Source organism: Halichoerus grypus, chromosome 3 (genome assembly GCF_964656455.1).
Source record: "Halichoerus grypus chromosome 3, mHalGry1.hap1.1, whole genome shotgun sequence".
Classification (NCBI taxonomy): Eukaryota; Metazoa; Chordata; class Mammalia; order Carnivora; family Phocidae; genus Halichoerus; species Halichoerus grypus.
The window spans coordinates 34,547,883-34,571,940 of record NC_135714.1 but is presented as its reverse complement, the minus strand read 5'-3'; the positions used below and the strand labels follow the sequence as shown (position 1 = coordinate 34,571,940).

The 24,058-nt window shown below is 36.2% G+C and overlaps 1 protein-coding gene and 1 pseudogene across 3 annotated transcripts in view; both read right to left on the bottom strand.

Moving 5' to 3' along the window:
* The window catches only part of SLC30A9 (solute carrier family 30 member 9), a 79,880-nt gene that overhangs the window by 53,612 nt on the left and 2,210 nt on the right, over positions 1-24,058 (bottom strand). For all 3 annotated transcript variants that reach the window (XM_078068555.1, XM_036076964.2, XM_036076965.2), the window contains exons 2-3: positions 15,167-15,334; positions 1,486-1,545 (exon numbers count right to left, since the gene is read on the bottom strand). In XM_078068555.1, the coding sequence (XP_077924681.1) occupies positions 1,486-1,545; positions 15,167-15,334 (228 nt within the window). The remainder of the gene's footprint in view (positions 1-1,485; positions 1,546-15,166; positions 15,335-24,058) is intronic.
* LOC144381229 (ornithine decarboxylase pseudogene) lies at positions 4,014-11,585 on the bottom strand (annotated as a pseudogene).

The window sequence follows — 24,058 nt, the reverse complement described above, 5'->3', positions numbered from 1 at the left end:
TTTCACACAGTCCATAAGAAAGCTGAAGTAAAACATAAATATTTTTATCAGTTAAAAATTATAGGAAGTTTATTACAGATTATAGGTAAAATACTGCCTTCTATTAAATTGTTTCCCTATTACCAAGTATCAAATTGTTTATTAAAAAAAACCCAGAGATATCAATAACAAAATACCAATTTGGCATCAATTATAGTCTGTGAATTAAAAATTACACTCAATATAGGTCTATATTTATAAATCATTATAAAGTGAGACTTTTGGTCGTATGACATAGATAAATAAAATAAGCAAATATCTGAAGAGCAGGGGCAAAACAATAGAAAGTCATGTGTTCTGTTTCAAACTGTCACCCTGTCACTTCATATTCTATTCTCAGATATTAATTAATGAGTTTTCCGTTGTATTTTGAAGTGGAAAGAGCAAATTAAGACTAAAATGATTCATCACTACAGAGGTAAAAAAGACTTAAAATAACACATTAACTCTTAAAATCAAATGTACAAATAATAATATTTCAAACATAAAGTTCAGTATAAAAATCAAAACTTTATTTGAAAAAAATACATCTAAGGAAGTTCAGGTTTCTTTTTCCATGAGTTTCAAGTCTCTAAACTGCCTTACTCTAATAATCCTAAAATTCTCTATCCAGATGAGCTCCTCTGGAGCAAAGAATTACTAATTTCTTTTAAAAGATGAGTGGTTTTTTTTTAAATTACTTTTTAAAGATTTCTTCAAAGTATATAGAAATCCCTATTGGCCTGTCCTGGCCCAGATTATTGACGATGATGACTGCTATCATGTTCATTATTCTTAGCTGTAACTATATACTATGGACCATCTTCAAGGTTATCCTAGGAAAGAAATCCCATTTTGAGCACAATCTGATAGGGGAGAACAACTATGGCTCAGGGAAAATGCCCAAGGCCATACAGCTAGTACATGCTGGAGCCACAAATTGAGTCCACTTTCGTCTGATGCCAAAGCCGTGGTGCTTCTAGTCACAGAGTTACTGCCCCTGTCAAACATGCTTTGGAGACAGGAGCCATAGCTCATTACAAAGGGCAGAGCTGCTAACAAGAATGCCTTCGTCACTCAGTTATTCCTAAAAATAAAGTTGGACAAGAATGTCCAAACTCTATCTGGATTTGAACATGCTGTAACTGAAAGGTACTGGTCTCTTTAATCACATTACTTTTCTAAAAATGATAAAGTAATTGATGTCTTTTATTTGCCATTACTGCCTTCTTTGGGCTTTTGAAAAAACAATTACCACAAAATTTATAACCAAAATGCAAAGTGAACTTCAGTAGAAAATTAGCTTATAAGCAGGAGAATAAATCTTTATGGCTGGTATATTTAAAGAAAAGTAAAAATGGACTGTACACTCAGAATAATATAATTATACAGAGCTCTATATAAACTAATTTTGTATATTTAATTCAAAACACCATTATAATAAAAAATAGAATAAAATATATTTACCTCTTACTTGGAGAGGTTCTTGCTTAAGTGGAGCTTTCAGTTCAGCACCTATATTTTCTGCTATAAGGTTTATTTAAAAAGTAACAATAAGTAGTTGCTTTCATACAAACCTATAAACTTAATATTAGCTAACGATCTGGCAATGTGTAAAAAAGATAGCATATGATAGACCAAGTTGGATTTATCCTAGGAATTCAAGAGTAGTCAAACATTAGTAAAACCATTAATGCCCCTCATCATTAACAGACTAAAGGACAAAAGCCATAGAATCATTTCAGGAGCTAATGAAAAAGCATTCACTAAAATTCAACACCCATGCAAGTTTCAAGCCTTTTTTGAAAATTAACACAAAAAGGAATTTTCTTAAAAAATAAAACAAACCTCTAAAACATACTCAATGGTGAAAATTTAGATGCATTTCTTTAAAATAAGGAACAAAACGAGGACACACACTATAAATTCTTTTACTCAAAACTACTCTAGAGGGGCGCCTGGGTGGCTCAGTCGATTAAGCATCTGACTTTGTCTCAGGTCATGATCTCAGGGTCCCGGGATAGAGACCTGTGTCGGGCTTCCTGCTCAGCAGGAGTCTGCTTGTCCTTCTCCCTCTCCCTCTGCTCCTTCCCCTGCTTCTGCTCTCTCTCAAATAAATAAATAAAATCTTAAAAAAAAAAAATATTCTAGAGATATTATTCAATGAGGAAAGAATGACTATTGAGTTGCTACTGGGACAACTATATAACTCTCTCCCCCCAAAATAAATGAATAAATAAACAAAAGTTAAAAATTAAATATACCTCACCCCATACACAGACAATTTCAGGTAGATTAAGGACTTACGTGTTAAGGCATTTACATGTCTAACAGACAACGACAGAGAATATTTTTATGATAGAGAGATTTCTCAAACAAGAAAAAATGGGTATATTCTGCTAAATCAAAACTTCTGCCCATCAAAAGATCCTTAAAAAAAAAGAAAAAAAGAAAGAAAAGCCTCAACTTGGGAGAATATATTTCTCTCTTTTTTTTTAAGATTTTTATTTATTTATTTGACAGAGAGAAACACAGTGAGAGGGAACACAAGTAGACGGAGTGGGAGAGGGAGAAGCAGGCTTCCCACAAAGCAAGGAGCCCGATGCAGGGCTCGATCCCAGGACCCTTTACATTTTACAACCATCAGATTAGAAAAAATGAAAAAATATATCAATATCTAATGTTGGTAAGGATACGGAGCAATGGGAATTCATACACTGCTGGTGGAAATATAAACAGGCACAATTACCTTGCTAAACAAGCTGCCATTATCAATATAGTTGAACACAAGCATAACTTATGACCTAGCAAACTGCACTTCTAAGGCAATATGTTTGCCTTAATAGAAACTTGCACAAGAGTACAAGGAGAAAAGTATATGAGTGTTTCAGAGCCACACTGTTCTGTTGCTTCACACTGGAAACCCAAATGTCCATAAGCATGAGAAAAGACAGATATACCATGTTACAGTCATAGATTTCATACAGTAGCGAATAAATATAATAAATATAATAATAGTTATCTTTCTTTGAGCCTTTACTATGTGACAACCGCTATTTATTTACATTTATCAACTCATTTAATTCACACAACCCTCGAAAGTATGTACTCTAATTATCTCCACGAAAATTAATGAACCAGACACATATACTGTTAGTATAAATCTTAGCAAAATTTAATGAAAAAAGTAAATCACAAAAGCATACACACAATAAGTTATCACACAATAAAGTATAAAAACAAGCTAAACAATTAGAGATACATACAAATGTCTAAATCTATTCCTTTTTTTAGAAATCGACACAAAATTCAGGACAGTCACTTTGGTTTTGGTTTTTGTTTTTGTTTTTTATTTCAAGATACTTTTTTTAAATATAGATTTTAAAGTAAACTCTATACCCAACATGGGGCTCAAACTTACAACCCTGAAATTAAGAGTCACAGGCTCCACCAACTGAGCCAGTCAGGTGCCCCTCAAAATACTTTTTTTTTTAAGATTTATCAGGAAGAGGGGCAGAGGGGGTGAAAGAGGAGGAGGGAAAGAATCCTAAGAAGACTCCACACTGAGTGCAGAGGCCAACGCAGGGCTTGACCCCAGGACCCTGAGATCGTGACTTGAGCCAAAACCAAGAGTAGGATGCCCAACTGACTGAGGCAGCCAAGAACCCCAAGATACTTTATTTTTAAAACAGGTCACAACACTAAGCTTTTGGCCCATTCTGCCAATGTACAAGCTAGAAACACTTGCTCAGCAGCTGAGGAGCACTCTTTAGTAGCATGTTTGAGAAGTGAATAAAAATCCTATAAAAATAATTATTCAAATAGTTTCCATAGGAACACAGATAACCGGCCCCATCTCCTAGCCTTCCATATTGTTGCATCCGTGCCAACTCTACTTACAAAGACTTTTCAAGACCAGCAGTAATTAAGTTAAATGGTCCCCCCAATGCCACAATTCAAGCTAAGCTCGAAGTGAACAGCTACAGGAGTGGCCCCTACACGTGAGTGCTAGCTGAAGCACAAGGGGGATGCTTCATCCTACTCTCCCAAGCACAGGGCACAGACAGAGGGCTTACATCCCATTCCTCTACTTCGGGCTGGAAGTCATCGTTCTAGATTTGCTGCATCAGTTGCCATGTTGGCGCCGACATCTTATAGTACCCAGCTGGCCTCTGGTACCCATCCAAAGTAGAAGCAGCAGCAACAGTGTAAGCACCCACGTTTTCAAAGAGCATCCAATCGCCCACATGCATCTCCGGCAAATCACAGCTCTCAACAATGTGATCAAGGCTGTCACATGTTGGTCCCAATATGCTAGTTGAGTAGTACCTCGAATCTGGTTTGGGTCTCTTCTGCAGAAGGGGCTTCACATGTGCATGATCATAAAGGATCCAATTAAATGATCCATATACTCCATCATTCATGTAATAAAGGCTTGTTCACTCGATTCATCCTCATCATCAGAGGCTGTCTGTGGAGTGTTTTGTTTTTTTTTTTAAGATTTTATTTATTTATTTGAAAGAGAGAGGGTCAGAGGGAGAAGCAGACTCCCCGCTGAGCAAGGAGCCCGATGTGGGACTAGATCCCAGGATTCCAGGATCATGACCTGAGCCGAAGGCAGTTGCTTAACCAACTGAGCCACCCAGGCACCCCTTAATACGAGTGTTTTGGCAATGATATTAACTGCAAGCATGAAAGCTGATGTAACATAGTATCTGTCGGGCTCAGCTATAATTCTCAATCCTGAGTCTGACTCTGGTGTCAGAGGCTGAGGGGACTGACCAGGACAGTCACTTTGGATACATAGGGTGAAGGGGAATATGAGGAGAATGTGATCAAATATAGTAAGGCTCTTAGATTGGGTGGTAAATTCCCAGGTATTGATTTTATTATGTTTTCTAATTTACATATATATTATATATATTCTTTCATATATATCAAATATTTTGTAATAAAAATCTCACCCTTAAAAAAACTTCCCTTGTATTTATATCCTCACTCAATAAAATACATTAAGTTTATTAATAACAGCTAACATTTACTAAGCATTTAAAATATGCCACATACTGTACTACAAGTTTTATGTGCCTTATTTCATTTAATCCTAACAAAGCTGCTGAGGTAAGTACTACATTATCTTCATCTTACAGATGAGGAAACTGAGGCATAAGAAAGTTTTCAACTTCCCCAAAGCCACACAGCTAGGACTTTAAACATGAAGGCACAGTCAGGATTGAAACTGAAGTCATTTTGATTAGTCTATACTCTTAACCAATTTCCTACATTGTCTCTATGTTTAAAACAACATTTGATATATGAGTGGATATTTGTGTATTTTTCATGGCAGCAGGGGGAGGGGTAAGGACAGAAGTAAAAACTGGATTAGCAACATGGAGGTTACTGGTAAGCTTCTGACAATAGCAGTTTCAGCAGGAAGAATGGGGATAGAAGCAACAGGCTGAGGTGAGAATGGGAGATGAGATATGAAAGCAATATTTGGACTTTTAGCAGGAGCTAGAAAGGAGAATGAAATCAAGGAAGGACTGACTGGATTTTACATAGAGATGAGAATGATGAAGAGGAAGAAAATGCTGGTGTAGTAGATCAAGAGGATAATCGTTAAGAGCAAAGAACTTGAGCAGCTGAGATAGTAGAGGATCCAGAACACGTCTTTGAAAACATGTAATAAAAAGTGTTTCCAAATATTTAGATTATCAGTGTACTTAAATGATATGCAGCACCATGAAATCTGACTACTTGAGTAGTGGTACATTTGGACTTCTGCCGTTTTACTGTCCATGTTCAGTTTACCATTCCCCCCCCCTTTTTTTTGCTTGTATTTTTATTTTGCCTTTCTTGCCATCTGTTAGATTGATAAAATTATCTACATCTTCTTCCCACCCCATCCCCTATGATGGTGTGAAATTTATAAGATTATATTTCTTTTGTTTTAATGATTCCACTTAAAAATTTAATATACTTTCCTGTAAATCTTTCTAACCGTGAGTAAAGTTATTCAGTATATCAACTCTCCTCTAAACAAGAAAAAAACCTTTAATCACGGAAAGCTTCTTTGATCTTATTACTCTTGACTAAAATTTTTGCATTTAATATTTTAAAAGGTTGTTCTTGTTTTTATTATCAATAGTTAATTTTACCCACACATTTTATCCCTTGTTTGCTCTTCATGGTCTCTTTTACATCACAATACGTTTTTCTTTTTTTTTTTTTAATTTTATTTATTTATTTATTTAGAGCACAAGCAGGAGGAGCAGCAGAGGGATAGAGAGAAGCAGGCTCTCCGATGAGCAGGGAGCCCAACATGGGGCTCCATCCCAGGACCCTGGGATCATGACCCGAGCCAAAGGCAGACACTTAACTGAGCCACCCAGGCACCCCTCCAATGCTTTTTTCCCTCTGGGTTTACTCTGCATCTTACACAGATACATACTTAAGTTTCCTTTTTTAATGTGGGTGGGTTAATAGTAAATGACATTCATCTTTCTAGATGTGAAATATTTTTTTCTTTTTTAAATTTTGTTATTAACATATAATATATTATTTAGATGTGAAATATTTTTATTTTGCCTTCACTCTAGACTGGTTATTTAGACCAGTGTAAAATTCTAGAGTAACATTCATTTTTTCTTTTACCCTTTCATGGATGTTACTCCAAATCACTCCTCCTTATGTTTTCTGCATATTGTAGCAGATAAAAAGTCTATTTCAAAAGAACAACAACTGGATAGCATTTTCACTTTTCTCTTTGGAAGCTTTTAAGTTGGGCTGTTTCTTGTTTTTGTTTCTAAATCTGTGAATTTATTTTTACTTATCCCGCTTAGTATTCAAAGTATACTTTTGATCTGAAGATTCTTTTTTTCTCTGTTCTCTCTGAAATGGCCTACTAAATGTAGGCTAGAGCTTCATGCCTCGTAAATGCTTTTCATTTTTTTTTTTAAATCTTTTTGCTTTCCTCTGCACATTGAGGGTCAATTTCAATTTACTAATCCTCTACTAGATGATGACTATTTAATCTATTAAACTTTTTTTTAAAAGATTTATTTATTTATTTTAGAGAGTGAGAACGAGCAGGAGGGGTAGGGGAAGAGGGAGAGAGAATCTCAAGCGGACCCCACGCCAAGCCCAACACAGGGCTCGAACCAAGGACCCTAAGATCATGCCCTGAGCCAAAACCAAGAGTCAGACACTTAACCAACTGTGCCACCCAGGCACCCCTAATCTATTAAATTTTTATTTTAGTGACTACAGTTTCATTTCTAAGATTTCTAGTTGGCTCTTTTCCAGATGTATTTGTTCTGGTTTTACTCTGCCAGTTTATATTTCAAAATACGAGTTCTTCATTTATTTTTTTGAGGATATTAAACTTATTTTAAAGCAATTCAGGCTGTTATTTTAATATCATCTAGAGTTAATACACATTTGAATTTGTTGGCTTTCTTACAACTAGGATTTTTCACGTACTTTTATTTTTTTATTGATATAAAAGATTTTATAAAAGATTTTTATAAATTTAAGGTGTATAATGTGTTGATCTGAAATTTATATATTGCAATATGATCCTTCCTGTACTTTTAAATTTTGGAATTTACAATCTTATTCTGAATAGGACATATCCTTTCACTCTCCTTCTCATGCTCTAGCTCAAAACTCAATCTGATCCTTCTGCCTTGAACCAGATTTCCTACTGCCAGCTTGAAATTCCTACCCTTCTATCCAGTCTCCGAAGCAGCAAATAGTAGGTTCCAAGTCCTGTTTTTCCCTCTTGCCTCCCTACTTTACAGCCTCCTACGAGACAAAGCCTCACATAACAAATGGAAGAGGCTAGTTCAGCCCCCTATATGAGAGTGTGTGTGTCAGTTCAAACAGTGAGTCTGACTCCAGCACCTGGCTATGCGTGTAGCACCCTAACCAAACCAAACCCCTGGTTGCCATGCCTGATTACAGACTAGAGTCCAGTACCTTCTGTTACACTCTTTTTTTTGTACAAGCACATCTTTTTTGCAGTCCAGTTGTTTTTTCAGTTTTCTCTTTCTACATTTTATCTATCACTCCAAGGAGAAGTAGAAAAGATACCTCAAAGCATCTATTCACAATGCCATCTTGATCAGAATTTCTGCCTAAGCCACTGATTTACCTTCCTTCAAGAGTTTTAAGGATAAATTAAATGCCAACAGACTAGGCACTAACAAAGGTAAAACTCTCTTTTACAAAAGCAAAGGGTGCCTGGGTGGCTCAGTCGGTTAAGTGTCTGCCTTCGGCTCAGGTCATGATCCCAGTGTCCTGGGATCAAGTCCAGCATCGGGCTCCCTGCTCAGCAGAGACTCTGCTTCTCCCTCTGCTCCTCTCTCTCTCTCTTGCAAAAATAAATAAATAAAATCTTCAAAAATAAAAAAAATAAAAGCAAAAATCTTACATCTTATTTTTAGTATATTCTTAGGGTTTTTTTAGTGAAAGCCACTGGAGAAATGACTTAACATGGTATATTATGTTTTGATAACTAAAACATATACACAAAATCCAAAAGGCTTTAATTATCCATCAAATCCTAAGTAGGTTATGATAGTATATCGGTAAATTAAAGATAGGTTTAAAAACACTCGTATATAGGGGTGCCTGGCTGTCTCAGTCGGTATAGCATACAACTCTTGATGTCCGGGTTGTGAGTTCAAGCCCCATGCTGGGTGTAGAGATTACTTAAAAAATAAAAAAATAAATTTAAAACACACTAATAACTACAGCTTGTAACATCTGACATTGAACAGTTCAATAATATGATTTTATTTTTTATTTTTATTTATTTGTAAATTCTAAAGCATCTTTATAAAATCTATATATCAATTACTTAAAATTTTGTTTTGAGGAAGAGAGAGTAGGGTAGACAAAAGTGAAGGAAAAGCTTTCAACACTCACCTAGTATCTGAACAACTAAAATCTGTTGTCGAAAGTTTCAGAGACAACCCTCTTTTCCACAATGATCAAAATAATTCAACCACATCACATGAAATGAGTTGCTCTAAGACTGATATTTCTGGATATTTTTCTTACTACAAACTGTCTAGATGATACTAATAATATAGTGCTAAGAATCATAAATGAGAAATGTTAGTAAATGGTTCAAACACATGTATGAATACTTATTTTGCCCACCAACATCTTAATAAGCTTATACTGTATCACTGGGGTAGAATCTTTATGATTTCAATAAATAACTAGACATTCTATCCATGAATATCTCTAGACACTTGTTTAAAGCTCAACCCCTGGCTGTTTGCCACACATCTGCTGTCATTAGCAAAATTAAAACTAATTTTACTAAAATTTAAAACATCTGAATGCTCCTTAAAAATTTAAGGATTCCTTAGCAAGTCTTTGCCTCTTAATGAGCTGTTCCTGACTTTACCATGTGATTTGAATTATTCAAAAGTCAATCTCAAATCCTTAAATATACAAATTATCTTTCAATCAAGCAATTACTTGATGTCTATCTAATGGCTAACAAGTTCTAATTTGGCCTAAGCAAATTCTGGAAAATTGAGCCCAAAATAAAACCACCAATAAACAATATATTTCTAATATAAGAAAATAAACATTTTGATTTCAGTCAGTGGAGAAAAAAGAAACCGGGTCATGGATTTCCATTTCAAGCATTTCGTATAGCAGAACCAACATTAAGTACTTTTGACTGAGTCTATGTTCACCTCAGAGGAGTATAATACCATATTTTACCTTTAATTATATTATTTCATCACTTGTTTCTTTTCCCATTTCTATGTTCCAATAAATATACTTATTTCTGGAACTGAGGGACTCATTATACTCTCCATCCCTTCACCTTCTAATATCAAACTCTCAATCAATATTCGTCCTTGCAGTTCTCCATCATCACAAGGAAAAGAGAACAAATTGGCTAAAACTGCACAGTAAGCCCAAAGGGAAGATGGGGCTTAGGGAAAAGGATGAAAAACAGAAATTGTAAACACAAGCACAGGTTTCTCGAGGAATCTATAAGATATTCCCCTGTAAAAGACATCCAACTAAAGAAAAGGTAGTCTTGAAATGTTTATTATTCCTCAAACACTCTCTTCTTCTGACACCATATTCTCCTTGGTTTTTCTCCTACCTCTCCAGGCTGCTCCTTCTTAAGTATTCTTTGCAGGCTTCTCCTCTTCCACCTGTCCCTTATTTATTGGGGATTTTTGTACTAGAAGATCTTATCTCCTCACTCTGAACTCCCTTCCTGTACTGTCTCAAACACACTCATGACTTAGTTGTCTCCTGGGTATAGCTAATAACTACTCCTAAATCTCTCCCCAAGTTAGAGCTCTGCATTCACTCATTTACAAGTATTTATTAAACCCCTACTATGTGCAAACCACTGCTCTAGGCACTGAGGCTTCTGCTCTCATAGGGCTTTGGAAACAAGTAGGAGATGAGAAATAAATAAAAGAAATGTTGAAAATATCAATCAGTATTAACTGCTACTTACAAAGAGAATTAAAATTAGGCTAATATTAAAGACTGGGTGGCTGCTTTATTTTATTTTTTAAAGGTTCTATTTCTTTATTTTAGACAGAGAGAGAAAGAGAGAGCACGCACATGCATGCACAAGTGGGCAGGGGGCACAGGGAGAGGGAGAGGGAGAAACAGATTCCCTGCTGAGCAGGGAGCCCCACACGGGGCTAGATTCCAGGACCATGGGGCATGACCTGAGCCAAAGACAGACACTTAACTGACTGAGGGGGTGGCCTCTTTAGATGAAGTGATTAAAGAATGACTTTGTGCAGAGTTGACATTTTAACTAAAATGTAAACAACCGGAAGGGTCAGCCATTTGTAGAAGGGTACCTTGGAAAGAGAAAGTACCTAGAGCAAAGGCCCTATAATGAGAATAAGGTTTGTATTAAAAGGAGACTGGTTTGGCTGAAACATAATAAGCATGAAAGAGAGTGAAAGCATGGAGCCCAGGGAGAAGGCAGTAATCCAGCCAAGAGATAATGATGTCTCACAGCAGAAAAGTAGCATACCCAACTGCCTACCAGTCATCTGTTAAGATGTCAGAGAGGCACCTACAATTCAGATGTCCAAAACTAAATCACCATCTTCTCATTAAAATACACTCTTGCTTTGGTATTCCCAATTTTAGAAATCAATGAATCATCCAAACAATCATCCAATCCAGTCAGTAACCAGGCACCATGCTTTACTTGATCCTCTTCTCTTTTTCCTAAATTCAATCACCAAGTCCTAATTATTCAGCTGCTAAATCCCCAGTTCATCTACTCACTTAAAAAAAGCATTGCCATTAACCTAGTCTAGACCCTCATTTGTATTACTGCTCTTAATCTCTTTCTTTTCCAATCGGTTTTCCAGTCGGCAACTAATTATCTTTCTAAAATTTTAAATCTGATCAAGTACTTCCTCTACTTAAAATACTCTTAACAGATTCCCACTGCCTAGAAAACGAAGTCCAAACTCCTCAACAAAACCTTGATCTGACTTTACTTACCTCCTGATATTCATCCCTTGTGCTCTCAAAACTACCAACATCACCACCAGGTCCTATACTCACTAATCTAATCACACTAAATTACTGGCATTTTACCTTCTTTCTCTACCATTCATCACACCAATACCTAATTTTCTTTGAGGTCCCTAATTAGATAATATTTCCTCATGGAAAACTTGCTCAACCACTCAAGACTCAGTTCTTGACCTCTAAGTGCTCCTGCAGCATACAGTATTTCCTCCATCACATTTCCTCCATCACAGTATTTACTACACAGTATTATATTTGTTTGCTTAACTTGGTTTTAGCAATTTTCTGTTTTAGTAATAAACTCAGAGTCATTCTATTTTGCTGCCATATAAAAAGTGTTCAATAAATATATCTTGGGGTGCCTGGGTGGCTAAGTCGGTTAGCATCCGACTCTTGATTTTGACTCACGTCATGATCTCAGGGATGTGGGATCAAGCCTTGAGTCCGGCTCTGCGCTCAGAGCAGTCTGCTTCTCCCTCTCTCTCTGCTCCTCCCCCTGTTCTACCTCCTAAGTGAATAAATAAAATCCTTAAAAAAAATACTTGAATAAATTAATGAATAAAGGACTTCATTTTAATGCTGCACAGCAGTCTAGATATCCTGAACAAAATCTTTTCAAACACATTGCTAAGCTCACAAAAAATGATGCAAAGAGGGCAAAAACAAAAGGAAAGCAGAACCTCTACAGACTAAGTGAGAACACCAAAGCCAACCTTTCCCCTGAGATTTCTGTTGAGGTTTATAGTCTTTGAGCTTCTACTTCCATTGCTGCTAGGGGCATGAGAGACCAGAGAACAAGACTACATTCTATTCAAGATGGAACATCTAACAGGAGACCCCCAGAAAAAAAGCTAGACAGACAGTACAGCTGTGAACTAAAAAAAAAAAAAATACACACAGAAGGGAATAGCAAGAAAGCATGCCAACCTCTCCTTTGGTGTTAAATAGTGGGGGTGAAAAACATAAGGCTAAGTCAGCCCTCACACAAGCTTGCAGTCTGAATTCATGCTACCAAAGTGGTCTAAAAAGTCTAGAGCAAAGAATTTAAGTTAATTTGGTCCTAAGCTGTATTCCCAGCAGCTAATAAAGGCAGAAGTAAATGCTATGCAGGAATGCATCTTCAATCCAGAGAGACTTCAAATAGTTCCAAAATATAAAACTACATGGAAAATGAACAACTCTCAATTAAAAAATATAGATATGGTATCATGAATGAGTGCACAGAGGAAAAAGATAATATAGTAAGAACCAAAAAATTTCAGATAGAATTTTCATTTATAGAATATAAAATAGGCATGTTTAATATGGTAATAAAACAGGAGTTTGAAAACATAAGGAAAAAAAGAATAAGCAAGGTGAAAAATAAATGATTTCTAGAAATGAAAAATATAATCAAAAATATAAATGAAAAATAAATGATTTCTAGAAATGAAATTAAAAACCCAACATACATATCAACCAGCAGATCAGAGGCAAACTAACAAGGGAATTAGCAAACTAGGCAGACCTAAGAAAATAATCCAGAATTCAGGCCAGAAAGATAATGAAATACAAAATATGCAGAGAGGTTTAGAGACATGGAAAATAAAGCAAAAAGACCTAACATAATTCTAATTAGAGTTCCAAAAGGAGATAAAAGAGAACTGAGAACTGGCTCAGTCAGTGGAGAATGTGACTCTTGATCTCAGGGTTGAGAGTTCACGAGCCCCATGTTGGGTGTATAGATTACTTAAAAATAAATGAGCAAGGGGGCACCTGGGTGGTACAGTCGGTTAAGTGTCCGACTCTTGATTTTGGTTCAGGTTATGATCTCAGGGTCATGAGATCAAGCCCCACATCAGGCTCCGCATCTACTTAGAGTTCCTCTCTCCCTCTTCCTCTGACTCTCCCCGCTGTGCTTGCTCACACTCTCTCTCTCAAATAAATAAATCTTTAAGTAAATAAGTAAATAAACTTAAGAGCAAAAAAAAGAGAACTGAGAAAAGGTAATAGAGAGTGACAGAGATCTGTAGAATAATACTAATCCTCAGATGCTGGAAGCTCAACAAATCTCAAGCAGGATAAATACATACCTAGTATGCAGAAATACATACATAGTAAAATTAAAGTTTACACCAAAGAAAAAGATTTTCAAAATAAAATTAATCAAATTTGAAAAGCAATAAAATAGAAAAGACATGAGAACAAAAGCATATGTGACTTTTCAACAACAACAGAAGCCAAAAGACACTGGAATAACATCTTAAATGTGCCTTTACCATAAAAAGATCCTCACCTAAAGGAACTTGTTTGCCTAGGATGCACATCAGACAGAAAGACCAGAGAAATAAGAAAAAGTGGTTAACAAAGATTTTAGAGAAATCTGAACAAATAACAATGTATATTGTATAGAAGGGAAAGAGCAGAACAGACACAAAATACTAGCCAATAAATAGCATGTAAATTGGGAGAAAGTGACCAGAATTAAAGAATTCTAATTTCTTTATATTTTTCATAAAAGAATGTAAACTTTTTAATAACCTTTAGACTTTGAAGTACATAGAGTATATAACTCCCAAACAAGTCCATGTATGTGTGTGCATATGGGGAAAAGAGGATAATGCAATGAGAAAAAAGAAAACTAAAAAAGAAAAAAATTTTAAAATGCCAAAAAGAAATTAAAAAAAATAAAATAAAACCACAAGGAAGTTCATGATACAGCTGCAGAAATATGCCCAAACAGATCAGTGATAACAGTAAATATAAACAGACTAAATTTCCAATTATAAGACAAAGATTATCAAATCAGGACCAAAAAAAGGTTAAAGTCAGAGGATGGGAAAATTTATACCAGGAAAATACTAATAAAATCTGGTAGAGATATTACTAAAAAAAAAAAAAGAGTTGTTACATAAAAATAAAGGATGTAATTCATCAGTGTTATGTAACAACTCTAAATGTTTATGTATCTAATAACATAGCTTCAAAATATATAAAGCAAAATTTTAGGAAGAACTGTTAAAGGAAAGACTGTCAAATCCATCAGAGCTATCATGGCTTAAATGCCTACTTTAGAAGAGAAAGAAGGTTCAGAATTAATGAACAAAACCGCTCCCTGATAATTTAAAAATGAATGACAGAATAAACACAAAGAAAGCAAGAGGATACAATTAAGGTAAGAATAAAAATTAACGAAACAGGAAACAAACATACAATATAAATGTTCAAAGTAAAAAGATATTACTTGGAAAAATAAGAAAATGGACAGAGCTCTGGCAAGATTAATCAAGAAAATGACAAACACCATTAAGAATGAAAAAAAAGGATATAACTATATATGCTGCTAAGAGTATACAGAGACTATTATGAACTTGATGCCAATAAATTAAAAATTTAGTTTAAGTGAACAAACTTCCAGAAAAAAAGAGAACTTACCAAAACTGAGTCAAAAGCAAAAAAATTAAAATTAGCAGTTTAATAGCTTTCCACAAAGTAAACACTAATTTAGATAGTTTTGTACATAAGTTCTAATGAACATTCAAGGGACAAATAATCTTACACAAGCTAATTCAGTATACAGAAAAAAAAATTATTTAAAAAGATTTATACACACCTGTTTCATCAAATGATGGTACTTTTTCCACTCTGAGAGTCTGTGATCCCTGTCCTTCTTTCTGAACATTTGTGGAGTATGACTTCACTTGATTCAGTGTACAAATATATGGGTGACTACAGTGAACCATGTTTGAAAAGCTTCCCAATGTCACTAAATTCTGCCATACTACAAGAAAAAAAAATTAATTTCAAACAAACTCACAACAAAGATTTTATACCCAATAAAACATACCCACTATGAAAGAGAATAATTTGGGCGCCTGGGTGGCTCAGATGGTTAAGCATCTGCCTTCGGCTCAGGTCATGCCAGGGTCCTGGGATCGAGTCCCGCATCAGGCTCTCTGCTCCTTGGGAGCCTGCTTCTCCCTCCGCCTCTCTCTCTCTCTGTCTCTCATGAATAAATAAATAAAATCTTTAAAAAAAAAAAAAAAAGAAAGAGAATAATTTTACAGAATAACAATAAAACTTTCATTCTGCTAAATACTCAAATGCACATGCTAATCCACCCTCTCTATGGAGGTGTTTCATTGACCTGTAGGTGTATGGGGACTACATTTTGTAAAGAAAAAATAATGATAATACTCCTATTCTCTAATTTGTAAATTTATTTATATGGCAATCTTTTATTTTTTAAGTCTTTTTTTAAAAGATTTTATTCATTTATTTATTTGAGAGAACGAGAGAGAGAGACAGCACGCGCAAGCAAGAGCAGAGGGAGGGGCAGAGGGACAAGCAGATTCCTCCTGCAGCCTGACCCGGGGCTCAATTGCAGGACCCCGAAACCATGACCTAAGCCAAAATCAGATGTTTAACCCACTTAGCCCAACCAGGCACCCCTGGAAACTTTTAAAATATGTAAAATCAGATAAGACATTCTTATTCACCTCTTCTGAAACATCTCTGACATATAATAGATACTTTTTATTTTGTATGCTGGTTCCATGTTAAAAAAATGTTGGCATAATGTACTTTGCAGAATAGAGAACTCAGGGGGGGGGGAGGTAAGGTGGGCTTCCTACTCAAAATTACCCTGTGTCCTTCTGCTAACTAGAGATTTATTCCTCTTTCATTTCATAATCAATAAGTGAATTATATTAATCAGTCATTCATACTGTCACTGATTTTTTTTTAATCAGATAATTAGATCAACATTTGGTGAGATTCCTCGGTATATAGGAATTCTAACTGAGGGAAGAATAGAAGACTAATTACAAAGCACTTCAGCTGCTGCATCTGGTTGACAGTGGGCTTTGGAGGGCTGAAATACCGAAGAAAAATATATTCCATACTTGCACTGAAGTGGCAGAAAACTAAATCTGTCTCTACGCTCATGTGACCCTTTCTCTTTTTTTACTATAAGTATTAGACCTTGAACACCTTGTAAATAATTTACATATTTTTTAAAGTGTTAGGTGAAATAATGAAGTTATACCATTAGAGATAGTCAAGTTTTCCTGAGAGTGGAGAGTTAAGCATTTAAGGGCTGAAACTTCTCTTTCCTTTTTTTTCCCTAAGTAATCTCTATACCCAACTTGGGGACTGAACTCACAACCCTGAAATCAAGAGTCACATGCTTTACCTACTGAACCAGCCAGGCGCCCCAAGGGTGAAACTTTTCTGTTTAATAATGATCTTCCCAAAATGTTAACTCATGTATGTGCATGTGCAGATACATGCCTTCTGAAATCAAGAAAAATAAATCTTTTCTTAATGACTCCGAGAATTCATCAGGAACATAAGTTATCGTGAATGTCAAAGATAATTCGAAAAGCATGAGGAACATAAAGCAGTATAAATATTCACTCAAGCTTCAGGCTTGGAACTTTTGAAAAACTTCTTGATGTCAACTTACTGTTTCACTTATTTGGCAAATAACTGTTGAAGACCCAGTATGTTTTTGGTCATTTGCCTCTATTTTTTAAAGGCTTACTCTTACTCTAAAGTAAAGCAAATATAACAATGTACCTCCTTGCACATTAAAACCTGTAGCCTACTAGCCAAATCAGTGATGCGAGGATTAAAGCACATTTTCCTAAGAAACTCACCCTCCAGAAAAGCATCTCGTTTACCATGGCCACTGGTGTTCTGACCTGTCAGTCCTATTCAAAGTATCTTTTGTGATTACTACCTAACAAAGCCAATATGCCACCAACGCTTTTTTTTATCCACTGATCAAATGCTTTTATAGAAACTGTGCTAAAGTGTTTAAAGAGAGATTACTCCACAGTCTTTTTTTTTTTTTTTAAGATTTTATTTATTTGTCAGAGAGAGTGAGAGAGAGTACAAGTAGGGGAAGCGGCAGGCAGAGGGAGGAGCAGGTTCCCCACTGAGCAGGGAACCTGATGCGGGACTCAATCCCAGGGCCCTGGGATCATGACCTGAGCTGAAGGCAGATGCTTCACTGACTAAGCCACCTAGGCTTCCCTACTCCACAGTCTAAAAATCCTTCCTCAGAAGATAGTATTTCCATGACTTGATCCTAGATTTTTTTTCAAGGTTCTCCTTAGTTTTTCAAACATTAAATTTCAAACATATGCAAAGGTAGGAAAAAAGTACAATAAATGTCCAGGTACTCATTGCCCACCTTCAGCAATTATCAACTCATGGTGAACCTAGTCTCATCTCTACCTGCACCAATATTTCCTTACTTCCATGTTAATTTGATGCAAAATTCAGATAGTTAATTTTTTAATTTATTTATTTATAAAGATTTTATTTGTTTATTTGAGGGAGAGTGCACAAGCTGGGGAGAGACAGAGAGGGAGAGGCAGACTCCCTCCTGAGCAGGGAGCCCAACATGGGGCTCGAACCCAGGACCCTGGGATCATGACCTGAGTCAAAGGCAGCCGCTTAACGGAATAAGCCACCTAGGCACCCCTCAGACATAAAATAATTTAACTCATAAATTTTTCAGTATGTATTCTAAGAAACAAGAACTTTTTAAAACACAGCCAAACCACCATTATAAAAAAAATAAACAATGCCTTATATCATCAAATAGCCTCAATTTCCAACTGTTTACAAGTGTTAGAATTTTTGTGTGTGTGAACAGATCCTGATAAGATCCATATACTATTGTTGACTGAGATGTCTTTTAAGTCTCCTGTAAGTCACAGGATGTATTTTTTTTTTTTTAAGGTAGGCTCCATGCCCAGCACAGAGCCCAAAGCAGGGCCTGAACCCACAACCCTGAGCTCAAGACCTGAGCTAAGATCAAGAGTCAGACACTTCACCAACTGAGCCACCCAGGTGCCCCCAGGATGTCTTTTTTTAAGAGCCAATTTTAAATTGAAGAAACCAAGTTGTTTGCCCTAAATTTTTGTCCTGGTAGTTTTCCAGTCTGAATTTTGCTGACTTAATTCCCACGGTGTTGTTTAACCTGTTCTTCTATATGTTCTATAAATCAATGGATATACAGGTTTTATCTAAATTCTGACTCTTTTTATTAGAACAACACTACTTATTAAGCAGTGATGAGTTCTGGGATACCTGCCTGGCTCAGTTGGTATGGCTAGCAACTCTTGATCTCACGGTCATGAGTTCGAGCCTCAAGTTGGGCATAGAGCCTACTTTAAAAAAAAAAAAAGGGGGCAGTGTTAAGTTGTTTCATCAGGAACCACATAATATTTGGTTGTCTCTTTATTTGTGTAGTGTCTGCTGTTGTTCAGTGCCCAGAACCATTTACCCATTAGGTGGTTATAAAATGGTGATATTCAAATTTTGCCACTTCTTCATTTGTCAGAATACTTCAAAAAGAGAAAATTCCCCACATTTCTTTGGTTACTCAGCAGTATAGTTCATATAGGAAAATCAGGCTAAATTCTCTCCTTATTTACCAGTTCTCAAAATAATGAGTTCACTACCTACCATCCTGAAGTAGTGACACATTAATTTGTATCATTATTTCATAGATTTAAACATTCTTTGATATATTTCAATCCATTTTAGTCATTCTGATTAATGGTCAATCTGTCCCATTTTTGGCCAGAAGGGTCTCTTCAAATTGACTCCTGCATTCTTTTGACACTCTCCTAGTACTAATCTTTGATAGCTTCCTTGCTAGCTGTTCTGAAAAGTCCTTAATTTTTAACTTCAGTAGAATTTCAGGTATCAGCAACTTTAAAAGTACACATTTGGCATGAATGCAAGATCAAAAATTGCACAAAACTTGAAGAATACATTACCATCTTTAACACTTTATACTCTCAAAAATATACAGGACCACATTTGATTCAATAAAACAAATACAGTATCTAACACACAGCAATAGAAACACAACCATTTAAAAAAAAAAAACGAACGGGCGCCTGGGTGACTCAATCGGTTAAGTGTCTGCCTCCGGCTCACGTCATGATCCCAGGGTCTTGGGATCAAGCCCCGCATTGGGCTCCCTGCTCAATGGGGAGTCTGCTTCTCCCTTTCCCTCTGCCACTCCCCCCCACTTGTGCTTGCTCTAATAAATAAATAAAATCTTAAAAAAAAAGAACCATTTTTAATCAATTATTGAATTCATTAATTAATTCTAGGAGGCAGAAAAATAGTAAAAAAATATTACCCACCACTAATATACCCTTTCTTCAAGGTGACATCTAAAATATGTTGCGTACAGAAGATTAACCTTTGAGAGTTTGGTCCTCACTGTTCTTTGGGTTTGGACAAGGACTTCTCATTACTGTATATATAAGAGCTATTTCTTCACCAAGATTGCGAAGAGACTCTTGTCAGTCTAGTTACAAAAATCACTCTGCTTTTACTTTACTGCTATTGCCTCTGTAGCTCCTAACAATCACTGCTGATAAGCACTTGTCCTCTCTCTCCAGTCTGGTTTGTCACCTACCACTTAATCTGGCTTTCAGAGGAAATTTGGCCTTCTTTTTCAGATTACAACAAACAACAAAAGAAACTCTTTTTGTCTCATGCAAACTGACAATTCTGTCTACTGTGTATGTTGCTTCTGCAATAACCATAACCAAAAACAAACAAAAAGATTTCTTGCAGTTTGCACTGTTTTCTTATTGGCTAATTTCAGGACTAGAGAGTCAAACTTGTAGCCTAAGTCTTCTAGAGATCAGTCTCTTTACTTAAGAGACAATTTCAGTAGTTTCTCCCCCAAATTCCTAAAACACTGACATATCAAAAACTAAATCATTGTGGGTGCCTGGGTGGCTCAGTCATCAAGGTCTGCCTTCGGCTCAGGTCATGATCCCAGGGTCCTGGGATCGAGTCCCACGTCGGGCTCCCTGCTCTGCGGGAGGCCTGCTTCTCCCTCTCCTGCTCCCCCTGCTTGTGTTCCTGCTCTCGCTATGTCTCTCTCTGTCAAAAAAATAAATAAAAAAATCTTTAAATAAAAAAAAAAACAAAACTAAATCGTTACACTTAATTTTATAAGAGGTTAGTGTGAACTTAAAATACACAATAATAAGCAGAGTAGCACAGCAGAAGCTTGCTGGACCCATTAAATACACAATAATATAAAATGCAAAAACTGCTCTTCGTGGTAGTATTTATCATGGCAAAAACAGGAAACAACTTACATGTTTCCTAATGGAAAAGTAATTAAATTATGAGAGGTCCCTATATTTTCATTGTGTATACATTTAAATCTTTTAAGAATGTGGGGAAATATTCATAATGTTGCATTAAAAAAAAAGCAAGAGACAAAATAACATAGTGGGATTTCAACTATTAAAAATGTGACTAGTGGGGGTACCTGGCTGGCTCATTCGGTAGAGCATGTGACCCTTGATCTAGAGGTTGAGTTTGAGCCCCACACTAGGTGCAGAGCCTACTTAAAAAAAAAAATGTTGGGGCCCCTGGGTGGCTCAGTTGGTTAAGTGGCTGCCTTCAGCTCAGGTCATGATCCCAGGGTCCTGGGATCGAGCCCCAGGTCAGGCTCCCTGTTCCGTGGAGAGTCTGCTTCTCCCTCTCCGTCTGCCTGCTGTTCTGCCTGTTTGTGTGCTCTCTCTCTCTGTCAAATAAATAAAATCATTTAAAAAAAAATGTGACTGGTGAAACATCTAGATTATGCATAATTTTTACTCCATAATTTACACTTTTCTGTATTTTCAAAAATGCCTAAATTTTTAAAAACTAAGAATGTAGTCATTGCCAAATTAATTTTATTATTATTACTACCAATACTAACATTATCTAGTTTACTTTAATGCTTTTGGCTAGCCAAAAATGCAGAAAAACCTCTTGTGCCTAATCATCTACCAAGCAAAAGTGTGACCTAGATCAGGTAGCTCAGCCTAGGACTATCGCTGACGTGATTTTTATCCAGCAACAGGAAAATTCTGTTTTTTGTTTTTTGGGTTTTTATTAAATAAAAAATATGAGATCCTGGCAACTTCCTGCACTGCCTCTTGGTATACATCCCTAGTGCACTTAATTCTTGTTAATATTTGCTTAGAAAAGTAAAAACAACAATATCTAATATATTCAGGGCTTACCAAGTGCCATTGTCCAAAATACTTTACCTGTATTATCACACTGTATAATTTATATTCCAAAACATACCTCAAAGCCATCTACTTCCATCTTCATTGCTAACTACCCTGGCCTAGCCCCAGCCTTGTTTGCCTAGATAATTCCCACATGATCTCTTTAATTCACCCTCTCCTTTCTGATCCATTTTCCACACAGTAGTCAGACTGATAATTTTTAAAATATTGCCCCCTTTTTTTAAACCTATGGCCTAAAAGGCTCCGATGCCTCTCAAACTTCATTTCATACCCTATCCCCCCGTACCCCAAGCCACGGCAGTTTTCTTTTCTGCTCCTGAATACACTAGTCTGGTCTTTAGGGTTCCTATTTGCTCTACCTGGACTGATTTTCACCTGGCTTGCTCATTTTCATTGTTCAAGACTTAACTCAGTCACCACCTCCTCAGCATATCTAATGAAATGGCCTCCGCTAGCTACTTTCTAGCCCATCACCCAATTTACTTCTTTCACAGCACTCAGACATGTTTTCTCGTTCCCGGTGTCTGCCCAATAAAGCTGGATACTAGGTCTGTCTTGTTCAGCACCACAGCACCAGCAACAATGCCTCGCCTTGGACCTCTTTGCTGAATTGAACCTCACTCTCTAAAGGTTATGAGGTGCATAGTATAGTTAGTGTCATTTTACAGTTAAAAATCCTATCATTAACTTGAACTACATAGAATCATGGTGTCAGCCTGCCAGAATGGTCTTTTATTGCTAGTTATTCAAAGTGGGGTGGGGGTGGCGGGCATAACAAAACAAAATTCTTGTCAGATTAGAGAAAACAATAAAACACAAAAATTTAATTAATTTATTTTTATTTAAAACTACACTTCTATTAACCTCAGATTTAAGCAAAAGCACGTATCTGTTAATTTGGTATGCTGTACTTAAAGGAGCACCCTCCCATCTCAATTTTTGCCAAATGAGGCAAGGCATAAATATATGAAAAATAAGTGCTCTATGCAAAGTCAGAGGAACTTAAAAAGGAAATATTTACTACAGAAACTAAGTCACATTTTTATCATTTAAGAGGATTATGTTTATTATAAATTGTTTGAAAAACAAAAGGTTAATAAAAAAATTTTTCTAGAGAAACTTACTGTTAATATATATTCTTAACTGTACTTTTTTCTAGTTTTACCTAACAGTATAATAGCATTTTCCCATGATACTATTCTTCTAAATTGATTTTTTAAGCCCATAATAAAGGCACCAAAATATATTTCAGTTTCCAACTCTCTATAACTATAAACGTTATCAATTTATTACTATGAATAATGAACTTGTGCACACATCGTAATACCTGTCTGATTATTTCTTTATATAACTTTAAATAGAATCACGGGGCGGGGCGGGGGGGGCGGCGCAGCACCTGGGTGACTCAGTCAGTTAAGCATCTGCCTTCGGCTCAGGTCCTGATCCCAGGGTCCTGGGATCGAGCCCCACGTGGGGCTCTGTGCGGAGTCCGCTAGTCCCTGTCCCTTTGCTCCTCCCTCCTACCCCTGCTCTCTCTCAAATACATAAAACCTTTAAAAAAAAAAAAAAAAAAAAAAAACAGAACCACTGGGTCAGAAGGTATAAACCTTTACAGTTTTTTTTTTTTTTTAAAGATTTTATTCGCTCATTTGACAGAGAGCGCACACAAGCAGGGGGAGCACCCAGCAGAGGGAGAGGGAGAAGCAGGCTCCCTACTGAGCAGGGAACTGGAGGTGGGGCTCCTGGATCCCAGGACCCCGGAATCATGACCTGAACAGAAGGCAGACGCCCAACCGAGCCACCCAAGAGCCCCTAAAGTTCTTTTCATAAAATAACTGACCTCCAAAACACTGTTCAACTCTAAGTCCCAATCAATAGAAAAAGAGAGTTCCTGCTTTCCTGTACCCTCAGTATGAGGTATCATTATGTAAAACTTAGCCAATATGAGACAGGAAATGAGTAGCAAATCCTTAAACTTACATTTCTATGCTTATTGGTAAGTATGGTACATTTTTACACTTTCATTGGCCACTTGAACTCCTTTATGAACTCATTCATTTCCTTCAGCCATTTTTTTTTTTTTACTGTAAGATACACTGGTTTGTAAGAATTCTTCATAAATTAGGGATACTACTTTTGTAACTGCCCTGTCCAATACAGTAGTCACTGTTCACTGAGCACTTGAAATGTGACTATTCTGAACTAAAATGTGCTAAATGTAAAATACACACTGGACTTCGAAGATGTAGTACAAAAAGATGATGTAAAATATCTCAATTTTTATCTTGATTACATATTGAAATACTTTTAATATACTGGATAAAATAATACTAAAATTAACTATCTGTTTTTACTGTTTCACATATGGCTATCAGACAACCCAAGGTTACATACATGGCTCACGTTATCTTTCTTTTGGACAGTGA